This window comes from Oncorhynchus clarkii, chromosome 6 (assembly GCF_045791955.1).
Source record: "Oncorhynchus clarkii lewisi isolate Uvic-CL-2024 chromosome 6, UVic_Ocla_1.0, whole genome shotgun sequence".
Taxonomy (NCBI): Eukaryota; Metazoa; Chordata; class Actinopteri; order Salmoniformes; family Salmonidae; genus Oncorhynchus; species Oncorhynchus clarkii.
The window spans coordinates 17759973-17774465 of record NC_092152.1 but is presented as its reverse complement, the minus strand read 5'-3'; the positions used below and the strand labels follow the sequence as shown (position 1 = coordinate 17774465).

Sequence of the window (14493 nt, the reverse complement as noted above, 5' to 3'; positions counted from 1 at the left end):
AAAATACAGTATTCCATATTCTCACGAGGACAAAAGACTAGCTAGGCAAATTTCCATTGAAATTGTTTTTAAGTCCAGGAGTAGGTTGAGTCTGAGTCAGGTAATCGGGCCTCAATTTGAAACAAAATGCAGAATTAATAAAAAAAGCTTTTAGAAGCATAATCAATCTATAGCTTCAAAATATAAATAGGCTGTTGGTCCTTTAATTTGAGAACGGTAACAGTTCTCCAGCCCGTCCCTCCGAGTGAATTTAATTTAGGATTGTTTCTAGAATGTATTCTGTACTGTAACTGGGTTCACCACAAAACAAAGACTACATGAAATGCAATACCCATTTATTTTCAGTTTATTTGGACAATAATCTATTGTCTGTCATTCCTAATAACAGCCCTTGGTTGTGTGTTATTTACAATAATCCATGTGTTTGCATGCCTTAACTTTATTTGTATATTCTATTCATCCAATTTTTGTAAAAAGTATCTACAGTATATGCAAAGCTTGCTAAAACAACTTTTGAGCAATACTGTAGTGAGACAGCAAGCTTGGAGAAGATTGCACAATCGAGCTCTTTGTGCCTTGGCTCTCTGCAATTGTTCTTTTTATACTATTTGCTACCACTCCTATCAGCTTTCAGCTCAGACTAGCGTCTGCTCTCAATAGCCTTCTGTATGCAGCCAGAGAATAGAGCCCATGCCCTCTTCCTCTCCATCTCTCGTTCCCTCTTTCTTTTTCCCTTTGTGTCTCTCCCTCCCCTCTCGTTCTCTTTTAAACACAAACGAGTGCAAGTCCTGACAGGGAGCCTGATGTCACAGTTGGCTGTATTCAGCTGGATCTCGTTCAGAGTCGAAAGTGGAGCAGAAGAATCAGGTGTGCATAATATACAAAGAGAGAGAGAGCGCACCTGCCAGATGAATTGGCTATGGAGCGTTGGGCATAACATATGTAATGAAAAGGAAAGCACTTGACCATGTGGTGGGGTTGTGACACTGTGTGTTACCCGACGAGCAGGCACAAGCAACCAGTGGACCGGACAGCTCCTCTTGAGATGCACTGCTATGCACTCTGAGGAGAAACAACAGTCTTAGGTTTTAACTTCAGTTGCATTTTTCATCTAACTGCAGTTGCGGGATTTATGCACAACAGGGTAAGTGTTATGTTTTACGAAGATAATTATATGAGGATCATTTGAAAATTAAATGTATGTTGTTTTTTGGTCGTATTCTTTGACAAACGGTTTAATGGAATGATCAGACTGCAACTATAATATATTTTTATCTCAAGTTTATGAGCTCTGAAATGTGAGCTGAAGAAAGAAAATTGTTTCTGCCATGCGATAGAGCAGCCCATTTAGTTTCATTCAGACGAGTTCTTTGGGCATTGCCAATGAGATGGAGTGCATAGTAACTTTGCCCTCATATTGAATGCTTTCCTGAATGTCTCTTTTTGGGGTTCATTGTCCCGTATGTCGTCATGCATCGTATGTCATTATGTGCTTCTGTGACTGAAGGTTATGACATCATTAGATAATGGATACATTGCTGCGTATGTAATTTGTGGAGAGCGTGACTTTTGCCTTTGACCTTCACCTTACGATTCGATTTGAATGGTATTGTATGCATAACGTCTTAGCACCTACTTATATCAGACCATACTCAGACAGTAGATGCAATAAAACGGGACACATTAACAGACACCTGCCCAACAAACAATACAATGCCATTACAGTATAAAGTGGGGTACGAAATTATTGCGAGCCTTGATAAAGAGCAAAAATGACACTCTAAAATAAACTATTCAAATACTGGGCTACAGGTAACTTCCAAAATAATGGAAACGCTTGAGTAAACGAGGGGTACACCTGTCAAGTGGGTGGATTATCTTGGTAATGGAGAAATGCTAGCTAAAAGGGAAGTAAACAAATTTGTGCACAACATTTGAAATAAAAAATATTTTTGTGCATTTGGTAAATTCCTGGGATCTTTTATTTCAGCTCATGAAACATGGAACCAACACTACATGATGCGTTTATATTTGTGTTCAGTATAGTATAAAATAATATAATTTCAAAACAATTTTGAGCATACAAAATAGCTCAGTATTTGAATTATTTATTTTACACAGTAATTTTTGCTCATCTTTATCAAGGTTGTCAATATCTTCAGACCCCACTCTATATTTATATATCACAGCCATCATTATCTGAAATGATGACTCCATTCGGGTTCAGAAATTGCCAGCAGGTGTTAAACGCAGGCCCCTGGTGGCCCCTCAGGTTTAATTCCAGTTGCATCCCTCCCAGAGGCAGAGGAAGCACTCAGCCTAACGAAGCACACATCTATCTATACCAAGGTCCATTTTCAGGTTAAACAGCTCCATGCAAAGTCCCCTGTTCAGGAGGACTAGTGCTCAAATGTCTCCCATATATCCCAATGCCTGGGCTGGTTTGAGGGCAGGGAGAATGGCCCCTCATGTGCCTCCATAATGGCCCCTTCATGAAGCTCCCTGACAAAAGAGCAAAAGACACTATCTACTTTATCTACTTCATCACAGCAATTATCAGTAACAAAACATATATTTTTTTCCATCAGACAAAAAATGTATCACACAAGTGTCTGCAAAATTGGAACAGTGATTGTAGCTGATGTTAGACCCAAATGTTTCCAAGAGATTTCAAAATGATGGAAACTAGTTTTTGATCTTTTCAAGGAGCTGTTTTGAGGAGAAACCTCAAACATAAACAAAGATTTGGGAGCTTTCTGTGAAGTCAAGAGTATTTTGATAGAGGTTTCTTGATTTGGTTTGTCTTTAGTATAGTTTCTCCACACTGCTACAGGTGGAAACCGGGTGACCCATGTTACCTACTGAATGCTGACTTAGCCTCTGGGTCACTGTGTTTGCGTTTACACAGGTAGCCCAATTTGTATATTTTTTTCACTAATTCGTCTTTTGACCAATAAGATCTGAAAAAGATCTGATGTGAAAAGATCTGTTGTGATTGGTCAAAAGACCAATTAGTGGGGGGAAAAAATATCAGAATTGGGCTGCCTGTGTAAACGCAGCCTGTGTGCAGTCCGATCGGATTCCAGGCTACAGGGTGAATAGCTGCAGACTCAGACTGGATCACTTTCCAGCCCAATGCATTATTAATCTAAAGGATAGATGACACAGAAACACAGGGTATATCCGGCCTTGCTGTAGTGTGGCTTCACTGTGCACTGTTCCGATTAAAGGCACAGTGGTAACACTTTTCTTAAAGAATGCAGATGTAATGCTTATAACTTGTTATAAGAATGTTTAAGCCTTTATATTGTCTTACAATTTTAAGTATCTATGTATAACATTTCAAATTAAATGATCATAAACTCTTGAGTATATAACTCATGATTAGGTGCTGGGACATATACCTTCTTTGGACAATATGCCATTGGGCAGTTTTCTAGGAATTGTATAAAGGATGCAGTATCAATCAATCAATCAAATATATTTATAAAGCCCTTCTTACATCAGCCGATGTCACAAAGTGCTGTATAGAAACCCAGCCTAAAACCCCAAACAGCAAGCAATGCAGATGTAGAAGCACGGTGGCTAGGAACAACTCCCCAGAAAGCCCAGAATCTAGAGAGGAACCAGGCTCTGAGGGGTGGCCAGTCCTCTTCTGGCTGTGCCGGGTGGAGATTATAACAGAACATGGCCAAGATATTCAAACGTTCATAGATGACCAGCAGGGTCAGATAATAATAATCACAGTGGTTGTAGAGGGTGCAACAGCACCTCAGGAGTAAATGTCAGTTGGCTTTTCATAGCCGATCATTCAGAGTTAGAGACAGCAGGTGCGGTAAAGAGAGAGTACAAAACAGCAGGTCCGGGACAAGGTAGCACGTCCAGTGAACATTATGTGGGTTGAAACGATCAAGGAATGCACTTTTTCTTTTCTTTTTTACATTTGCTCAACATTAACCTAGTAGTTGATGTGAAGTTACAATGGGGAGAATAAGTACTTGATACACTGCCGATTTTGCAGGTTTTCCTACTTACAAAGCATGTAGAGGTCTGTAATTGTTATTATAGGTACACTTCAACTGTGAGAGACGGAATCTAAAACAAAAATCCAGAAAATCACATTGTATGATTTTTAAGTAATTAATTTGCATTTTTTTGCATGACATAAGTATTTGATACATCACAAAAGCAGAACTTAATATTTGGTACAGAAACCTTTGTTTGCAATTACAGAGATCATACGTTTCCTGTAGTTCTTGACCAAGTTTGCACACACTGCAGCAGGGATTTTGGCCTACTCCTCTATACAGACCTTCTCCAGATCCTTCAGGTTTCGGGGCTGTCGCTGGGCAATATGGACTTTCGGCTCCCTCCAAAGATTTTCTATTGGGTTCAGGTCTGGAGACTGGCTAGGCCACTCCAGGACCTTGAGATGCTTCTTACGGAGACACTCCTTAGTTGCCCTGGCTGTGTGTTCGGGTCGTTGTCATGCTGGAAGACCCAGCCACGACCCATCTTCAATGTTCTTACTGAGGGAAGGAGGTTGTTGGCCAAGATCTCGCGATACATGGCCCCATCCATCCTCCCCTCAATACGGGGGGACCTTGCGTGCGCTGCAGGATTTTAATCCATGACGGCGTAGTGTGTTACTAATGGTTTTCTTTGAGACTGTGGTCCCAGCTCTCTTCAGGTCATTGACCAGGTCCTGCCGTGTAGTTCTGGGCTGATCCCTCACCTTCCTCATGATCATTGATGCCCCACAAGGTGAGATCTTGCATGGAGCCCCAGACCGAGGGAGATTGACCGTCATCTTGAACTTCTTCCATTTTCTAATAATTGCGCCAACAGTTGTTGCCTTCTCACCAAGCTGCTTGCCTATTGTCCTGTAGCCCACCCTAGCCTTGTGCAGGTCTACAATTTTATCCCTGATGTCCTTACACCCTCTCTGGTCTTGGCCATTGTGGAGAGGTTGGAGTCTGTTTGATTGAGTGTGTGGACAGGTGTCTTTTATACAGGTAACGAGTTCAAACAGGTGCAGTTAATACAGGTAATGAGTGGAGAACAGGAGGGATTCTTAAAGAAAAACTAACAGGTATGGGAGAGCCGGAGTTCTTACTGGTTGGTAGGTGATCGAATACTTATGTCATGCAATAAAATGCAAATGATTACTTAAAAATCATACAATGTGATTTTCTGGATTTTTGTTTTAGATTCCGTCTCTCACAGTTGAAGTGTACCTATGATAAAAATGACAGACCTCTACATGCTTTGTAAGTAGGAAAACCTGCAAAATCGGCAGTGTATCAAATACGTGTTCTCCCCACTGTATGCTTTAAGTGAATGCTTTGGAAAAACAACAATATTGCGTAAAAAATGTATTTGTCATTGAAAGATAGTGATCTAATAATAGCACATAACATGAGACATTTCTGTAACATTTGTCATAACCTGCCATAATATGGTCATAACACTGTCATTACACATATATTTAGACCTGTTGTGACATACGTAGCATTATTTTATGGCCGGTAATGACCCCTACATAAGAGTGTCAAAACCCACGAAACCTACCACACAAGGCAAAACATTCCATTACACCATAGCCTTCTTGTCAACAGTATGTTTGTTATACAACATTTTCTATAATTGACCATATTCAATTATCATTGTAATTATGCGCACATTGATGTCAGACATGCACCTACCCCAGTGCTCTGTTGCTGATGACTGGGATGAACACAGGAGCAGGACTAGACACCCTCTTTTTGATTGATGACTGACATAAGGGCATGTACGTGACAGGCCTATCTGGCTTATATGATTATGGTGGTCATAATGCTTCTTGACAGAGTCACAAAGTGTATTTTGTTAGTCCAAGTAAAGTGACACAGGATGGTCCTAATTCTTCTTGACAGAGTCATAAAGTGTATTTTCTTAGTCCAAGTAAAGTGACACAGGATGGTCATAATGCTTCTTGACAGAGTCATAAAGTGTATTTTCTTAGTCCAAGTAAAGTGACACAGGATGGTCCTAATTCTTCTTGACAGAGTCATAAAGTGTATTTTCTTAGTCCAAGTAAAGTGACACAGGATGGTCATAATGCTTCTTGACAGAGTCATAAAGTGTATTTTCTTAGTCCAAGTAAAGTGACACAGGATGGTCATAATGCTTCTTGACAGAGTCATAAAGTGTATTGTCTTAGTCCAAGTAAAGTGACACAGGATGGTCATAATGCTTCTTGACAGAGTCATAAAGTGTATTTTCTTAGTCCAAGTAAAGTGACACAGGATGGTCATAATGCTTCTTGACAGAGTCATAAAGTGTATTTTGTTAGTCCAAGTAAAGTGACACAGGATGGTCATAATGCTTCTTGACAGAGTCATAAAGTGTATTTTCTTAGTCCAAGTAAAGTGACACAGGATGGTCATAATGCTTCTTGACAGAGTCATAAAGTGTATTTTCTACATGTTTTTTTTTAAATGAAAAAAAAAACATGACTGTGAAGAATTCATTACAACAACAAAGGAATTAAGAAACAAACTTTCAAACAAAAGGAAACTTATTTGCAGGGAAAAAACACATTTGAATAAATGTGGGTTTGACACTCTTATGTAGGTGTCATAACCAGCCATAAAAAAGCACAATATTTATCACAACAGGTGTAAATATATGGGTCATGACAGTGTTATGACCATATTATGACAGATTGTGACAAGTTATGTCAACTATTGTGACATGGTTATGACCGTGTCATAATGTGTTAGGACGCTGGGTGTCAAGTAAAGTGTTACCGAAATTTCAATTATGCCTAGAGATAACCTCAACAGATTGAACAGAGTGGATTTCTAAGAGTTGTTCCATTACCAGAGGCACACAATGTCCTAATTGGAAACAGCCATCTGACTGAGCTGCTGTGTGTGTTCCCAAATAATTGGCCACAGGAGACAGTGGATCCAAGGGACTTGGATCCAAGGGACCATGTCAATGAAAAAGTTGAGGTCATCGATGAACCATAACCATAGAAGATTTCAGGACTGCCAGTCCATTGTTTTGGTACACTGGATAACTTCAACTTAACTTACATTTTTGCTTCAGATAACTTCTATTTGGGACCATGGTTGGCAAGCAGGGGAGGCAATGGAGGTCGATGTGCAAAGGCCTTGTCCTGGGTACCCTACTCACTAGCTGTATGATCCTGCTCTACTGCCTTTCTGCTCCACAGGCCCACTTCAATCTGCCTGAGTAAGCCTCATCCATACTCTTCTTACTGGGGGGGATGTTGGTACAATGGTTGGGCATCCTTTGAAGTATATATTGCATCAACAACATTCAGTAGCAATATACATGTATATGATATAGCCCACAGATGATACAGATACTTTTATTTGCCATATGAATGATGGTAGTACGCTACTGTACTATGAGATGCAAAAGGAGTTTTCTATAACATTGCATGATGGTAAATCAGTCTATAACATTGGTAATTTGATAATGTGTTGTATTTGTACGCATGCTCTCCATAGGGGTCCAGTGCCTTACTCCTGTTCCCATCGACCTGCTCAAGCCCACACCAGACTTTTCAAAAACAGCTCACACCATTCACCGGGGCAGACAGGCATCTGCACTCCCAAAGTGGACATCATGTTCATGAAAACCCACAAGACAGCTAGCAGCACACTCCTCAACATCCTCTTCCGATTCGGAGAGAAGCACCGGCTCAAGTTTGCCTTCCCAAACAGCCGTAATGACTTCTTCTACCCCTATACATTCCAGCGCTCCCAGGTCAAGGACTACAGGCCTGGCATGTGCTTCAATATCATCTGCAACCACATGCGCTTCAACGCACCTGAGGTGGCCAAGGTGCTTCCTACAGACACCTCCTATATCACCATCCTCAGAGACCCGGCTGAGCTCTTTGAATCCTCCTTCCACTACTTTGGCCGCCTGGTGCCCATGACCTGGAAAATACCAGGCGAGGACAAGTTGGGGGAGTTCCTGCGCGACCCCCGCCACTACTTTGACCCCAATGGCTTCAACTCCTTCTACCTCAAGAATCTGCTGTTCTTCGACTTTGGGCAGGAAAACACTCTGGAGCTGGGCGACCCGCGGGTAGAGGAGGGCATCCGGGCCATCGCAGGCCGCTTCCAGCTGGTCATGCTGGTGGAGCACTTTGATGAGTCCCTCATGCTGCTCAAGGACGCCCTCTGCTGGGAGATGGACGACCTGCTCTTCTTCAAGCTCAACGCCCGGAAGGACTCCACCGTGTCTAAACTGACCCCGGAGCTGAGGGTCAAGGCCCTGCAGTGGAATGCTGTGGACTGGAGGCTTTACCAACACTTTAACGTCACCTTCTGGAGGAAGGTGGATGCATACGGACGCCAGCGAATGGCTGACGATGTGGCGGAGCTCCAGAGGAGGAACGCAGTGATGGCGGCAGTCTGTATCGAGGGAGGCCATGCTGTGGACGCAGGGAGCATCCAGGAGACAGCCATGCAGCCCTGGCAGCCCATCGGGGAGAAGTCAATCATGGGCTACAACCTGAAAAAGAATGTAGACAAGGCCCACCGCAAGCTATGCCTTAAGATGCTCACCCCAGAGCTGCAGTACCTGACAGAGCTGGGGGTCAACCTTTGGATCACTAAACTGTGGGGTCATGTGAGAGACGTGATCAACTGGTGACTAGAGGGTGATTAGAGAGACACGAGCCATGGGCCAAGAGAGTGCGGCTGTGGGTGTGTGCCTGCTTGTGTGAGAGCCCCTATTGGATTGCATAGCCTCCAAGGCCTGAATGCCTGCAGAAGATCATAAGGGGTTTGGTTTTGCATAGCCTTCTCAATCATGGTATGATGAACTCTTCCTCTGTGTCAGCAGTATTGACTTGTTTGCCTTAAATACAGTACATGTTTGCAGTATGTAATGTACCTGATAGATGCTTGAGAACCGCAACGTTTGCGTTAGAATCTGAAGATAAGCATAAGCATCCCTCTTTAAAATGTACGTGTTTATAGGTATAGTGTACTGAATACCCTTTATACCCTCAGCCCTGCCAATCTTAGAGTATTTTTGAAATAAAGACTAAATTAAAAAGATGTCTGTTGATTTGACTTATCAAGGTTGTTCGCAAAGTTAATAGTTAAAAAATGATGTCTTGATGTGCATTTTGCTTTACTTTTCAAGACGTATATCTAGAAATCCCATAATCTCAATTTTACACCCACTTTAGACGTCATGTTTGTAACAACATAATTGTAATAACACCAGGTCATGTAATAACTTATAATATTGTACTACTTTACTCCCACTTTAGAAGTCATGTTTGTAACAACATAATTGTAATAACACCAGGTCATGTAATAACTTTTAATAATGTACTACTCTTTCTGGATTATGTTATAAATCGCCAGATAACGTAATTGTTTAATGATAGCGTAATAATATTACATTTTTCTGTGATTATTCTGTGAATAAAAAAGTAGTAGACCAATTAGTAGAACATCTGTAGAAAAAAGATCTGAAATAGGCTGCCTGTGTTAACGCAGCCCATGTGATTCAGTTGAACTGGCAGCATGCCGACCTTACCCTGTCTCTGTCTCCCAAACAGGAGTATGCAGCTTGATGGGATATCTCAGCGCATCGCCTCTTTTCTATCCATTGCTTCTGTCTTTGATTGGTCAGCTTCCGGGAGGAGGAGGAGTGTGGTTGGCAAGGGAAATAGGTGTGGATAATAAGTAACTAAAAGACATACAACATTATTGTAGATAGAAGAGTATAGAATAAGATGAAAGGTAGAAATATAGGATGTTTTTTCTTTATTTTCTTCATTTATTTAAAGGTTTTGGGCTACTTTCCCATTGGGTGTGATTTGTCTTGCTTCTTGTTTTGTGAATTGTTTTGCTTCTTTTCTTCTTGATGGGTATCATCTGGCTTTCCATGTGTTGAGTTTAAGGCTGAGTGTTTAGATCTGAGCCTGGGTCCGGGAAGGGGTCAGGTGGGGGCTTGGATAGGAACCTTGTTTTGGGTAAGGGGTACGGGGGTTTGGGTACGGACTCGATTTAGGGTAACTAAGGGGTACAGTTGTGTAGTTTTCTTTTAGGACAGGTGTCCAGTAGGGTGGAGAGAGGAGTGTCCTTGTAATGAATGCTTCTTCAATTGTTTTCTTTAGTGATAGGTTATATTTTGCTTTGGAAATGTATTGTTTTCCTAACAGGTCCAGGCATTCAGTGATGGTTTTCATGCCAGAGATATCATGGAGGTAGGTAACAGTTAAGTTGCTTTGGAGGTGGTAGACTGCTCTTATTGCGGTGTTCTGCATGACTTGTAGTTTGTTTGTTTTTAAGTTTGGCTGATGACATTATCCAGGCTGGGGAGGAGTACTCGAAAACATGTCTGATGTAGCTCCGGTACACTTTCAGTAATGTAGTTGGAGCTGCTCCGGTACTCCTCCCACACAGGGCTTTTAGATGTTTTATTCTTATTTTTCTTTCTGTTTCGAGGTTTAGAATGTGTATTATCCATTTCATATCTTGCAGGAATGTCACCCCCAGGAACTTAGCATTTTTTTGTCTTTAGGTTTTGTCTTTAAAGGTGTTTAAACAGTATAATTGATCAATACACCATCATACCAGGTAATTTAATGCTTAAAAACAAAAAAAGGATGAATAAGATATTTGGCTACAGACGTGCCATTTCAAATCAAATCAAATCAAATTTGTCACATAAACATGGTTAGCAGATGTTAATGCGAGTGTAGCGAAATGCTTGTGCTTCTAGTTCCGACAATGCAGTAATAACCAACAAGTAATCTAGCTAACAATTCCAAAACTACTACCTTATAGACACAAGTGTAAGGGGATAAAGAATATGTACATAAAGATATATGACTGAGTGATGGTACAGAGCGGCATAGGCAAGATACAGTAGATGGTATTGGGTGCAGTATATACATATGAGATGAGTATGTAAACAAAGTGGCATAGTTAAAGTGGCTAGTGATACATGTATTACATAAAGATGCAGTAGATGATATAGAGTACAGTATATACATATACATATGAGATGAATAATGTCGGGTATGTAAACATTATATTAGGTAGCATTGTTTAAAGTGGCTAGTGATATATTTTACATCATTTCCCATCAATTCCCATTATTAAAGTGGCTGGAGTTGAGTCAGTGTGTTGGCAGCAGCCACTTAATGTTAGTGGTGGCTGTTTAACAGTCTGATGGCCTTGAGATAGAAGCTGTTTTTCAGTCTCTCGGTCCCAGCTTTGATGCACCTGTACTGACCTCACCTTCTGGATGATAGCGGGGTGAACTTACTACCCTCTCCACTACTGTTCCATCGATGTGGATAGGGGGGTGTTCCCTCTGCTGTTTCCTGAAGTCCACAATCATCTCCTTAGTTTTGTTGACGTTGAGTGTGAGGTTATTTTCCTGACACCACACTCCGAGGGCCCTCACCTCCTCCCTGTAGGCCGTCTCGTCGTTGTTGGTAATCAAGCCTACCACTGTTGTGTCGTCCGCAAACTTGATGATTGAGTTGGAGGCGTGCGTGGCCACGCAGTCGTGGGTGAACAGGGAGTACAGGAGAGGGCTCAGAACGCACCCTTGTGGGGCCCCAGTGTTGAGGATCAGCGGGGTGGAAATGTTGTTGCCTACCCTCACCACCTGGGGGCGGCCCGTCAGGAAGTCCAGTACCCAGTTGCACAGGGCGGGGTCGAGACCCAGGGGCTCGAGCTTGATGACGAGCTTGGAGGGCACTATAGTGTTAAATGCCGAGCTGTAGTCGATGAACAGCATTCTCACATAGGTATTCCTCTTGTCCAGATTGGTTAGGGCAGTGTGCAGTGTGGTTGAGATTGCATCGTCTGTGGACCTATTTGGGCGGTAAGCAAATTGGAGTGGGTCTATGGTGTCAGGTAGGGTGGAGGTGATATGGTCCTTGACTAGTCTCTCAAAGCACTTCATGATGACGGAAGTGAGTGCTACGGGGCGGTAGTCGTTTAGCTCAGTTACCTTAGCTTTCTTGGGAACAGGAACAATGGTGGCCCTCTTGAAGCATGTGGGAACAACAGACTGGGATAGGGATTGATTGAATATGTCCGTAAACACACCAGCCAGCTGGTCTGCGCATGCTCTGAGGGCGCGGCTGGGGATGCCGTCTGGGCCTGCAGCCTTGCGAGGGTTGACACGTTTAAATGTTTTCCTCACGTTGGCTGCAGTGAAGGAGAGTTCGCATGTTTTAGTTGCGGGCCGTGTCAGTGGCACTGTATTGTCCTCAAAGCGGGCAAAAAAGTTATTTAGTCTGCCTGGGAGCAAGACATCCTGGTCCGTGACTGGGCTGGTTTTCTTTTTGTAATCCGTGATTGACTGTAGACCCTGCCACATACCTCTTGTGTCTGAGCCGTTGAATTGAGATTCTACTTTGTCTCTATACTGACGCTTAGCTTGTTTGATTGCCTTGCGGAGGGAATAGTTACACTGTTTGTATTCGGTCATGTTTCCGGTCACCTTGCCCTGATTAAAAGCAGTGGTTCGGGCTTTCAGTTTCATGCGAATGCTGCCATCAATCCACGGTTTCTGGTTTGGGAATGCTTTAATCGTTGCTATGGGAACGACATCTTCAACGCACGTTCTAATGAACTCGCTCACCGAATCAGCGTATTTGTCAATGTTGTTGTCTGACGCAATACGAAACATATCCCAGTCCACGTGATGGAAGCAGTCTTGGAGTGTGGAGTCAGCTTGGTCGGACCAGCGTTGGACAGACCTCAGCGTGGGAGCCTCTTGTTTTAGTTTCTGTCTGTAGGCAGGGATCAACAAAATGGAGTCGTGGTCAGCTTTTCCAAAAGGAGGGCGGGGCAGGGCCTTATATGCGTTGCGGAAGTTAGAATAGCAGTGATCCAAGGTTTTTCCAGCCCTGGTTGCGCAATCGATATACTGATAAAATTTAGGGAGTCTTATCTACTGCTTTGGTCCAAAAACACATTGTGAGAAATTACTTCAACACATACTGGAGGAGTTACTGGCTAAGCTAACAAGTGGCTAGCTATGTTTGTTGCGGCGTGCATGACCAGAATGACACATCAATGAACCACCAAAAGCACACCCCATTTATGTTAGAAAATTTAGAAAAAGGTGTTGGACAGTTTTTTGTGCGAATAGTAGACCTAGTCCAGGTAGCAGATATAGTAGTCCAGGTAGCAGATAATGGACACTAAGGGTGGGTTGCATTAACATGGATTAACTCTTAAACTGGGTTAAATCAAGGTTTATCTGTTAATCTTGTTGCACCAAATGTTAAACCTAGTTTAAAATTAATCCTAGTTATTTGAAATCCTTCCTCTAATCGAAGATTTGTTTTCACTTTAAACTTAGATTCATTTTAAGCCTGTTGCTCAATGAATTAAAATATATATATAAACTAAGCTTGGAGGTTAATTCTAAACTGCCACTTGAGATGGTTTAAAATGGCAGCATATCTACTGTGGAGAGACGAAAACGAGTTCCTCTGTCACGTCGGTATAAAGGGTCGGGAGACAGGCACAGGAATGCGTAATAGTTTTTTTTTATTATACCCAAATTACAGCATGCCGTGTAAAGGCAAGGGGACGAAGACCAAACAAACACTATACAAAACACAGGGTAGAAACCCAAACAAAAGAGCGAGGAGTACCTCGAATAAATAACACGCACGCACAATGTTTAACACACGGGATGAAACCCGTAATCATCTGCGCAATCCACAATACATACATACATGTGATACATTGGCACATGAGAATCAGTGGCATGTATTCAAAAAATTTCCCAAGAAAAAAACATAAAATAATGTAGCTTTTGTCTCTCTGTGTTTCATAATTTTCCTTCAATTCGCAAGAGGCTGAATGTATCTCATCAGAGAAAGCATCCAAGCGAGTGCAAAAGCGCCCCTCTGTCTTTGTATGTGTAGCCCATCTATCTGATGCTGTCTGGTCAAAAATACATTGTTGCCACCCGTGACATTGAATGCAAGGGATGCCAATTTGGCCTCCCTTGACAAAATAGTATACAATAATAGCCATTCAGCATTGAGCTTAACTGAGTGCGCTCAACTGTGAATGGTCCTGGTGCATCAAAAAAAGGTGTCAAGGGAAGCCAGTTTGAATTTGGCTTCACACCAATCATATCGAGAGCAAAACGTAAAATGGCAGAACAATTTTGAATTGTTGCATCTTGTTGTGTTGTTGTCCTCCGGTGGCTAGCTAGCTAGTTAAAATGGTCCCTTTCCTAAATTAGCCATTGTTGGAGATAGGGATTTGGATTTGTGGATTTACTTAATTCTCCGTACTATCCAATGATTATAACGGCGATTATGATCCAACCATAAAAGGATGGAAGTTCAATATGTAGCTAGCTGTAGTAGGCTAATGTTAACTACCTGGCCTGGCGCATTGTTGCCCATGAAAGTAAGTTAGGCTAGCGAGCAAGCATTTTAGCCAGGTAGCCTAGGAC

The 14493-nt window shown here is 42.2% G+C and overlaps 1 protein-coding gene across 1 annotated transcript; it reads left to right on the top strand.

Moving 5' to 3' along the window:
* The first annotated feature begins 757 nt into the window (after positions 1–757).
* On the top strand, positions 758–9484 carry LOC139410692 (galactosylceramide sulfotransferase-like). Its single transcript, XM_071156102.1, has 3 exons — positions 758–1144; positions 7096–7242; positions 7524–9484. Exons 2-3 carry the CDS (start codon positions 7115–7117, stop codon positions 8677–8679), a joined length of 1284 nt encoding a protein of 427 aa, XP_071012203.1. The 5' UTR covers positions 758–1144; positions 7096–7114; the 3' UTR covers positions 8680–9484.
* Positions 9485–14493: the final 5009 nt, after the last annotated feature.

What these genes read in the sequence shown, in the direction of transcription:
- LOC139410692 (XM_071156102.1), top strand. Translation starts at nt 7,115, where the DNA reads ATGGTTGGCAAGCAGGGGAGGCAATGGAGGTCGATGTGCAAAGGCCTT. An exon ending in GCCCACTTCAATCTGCCTGA is followed by an intron (nt 7,243 to 7,523) that starts GTAAGCCTCATC and finishes TGCTCTCCATAG; the next exon opens with GGGTCCAGTGCCTTACTCCT.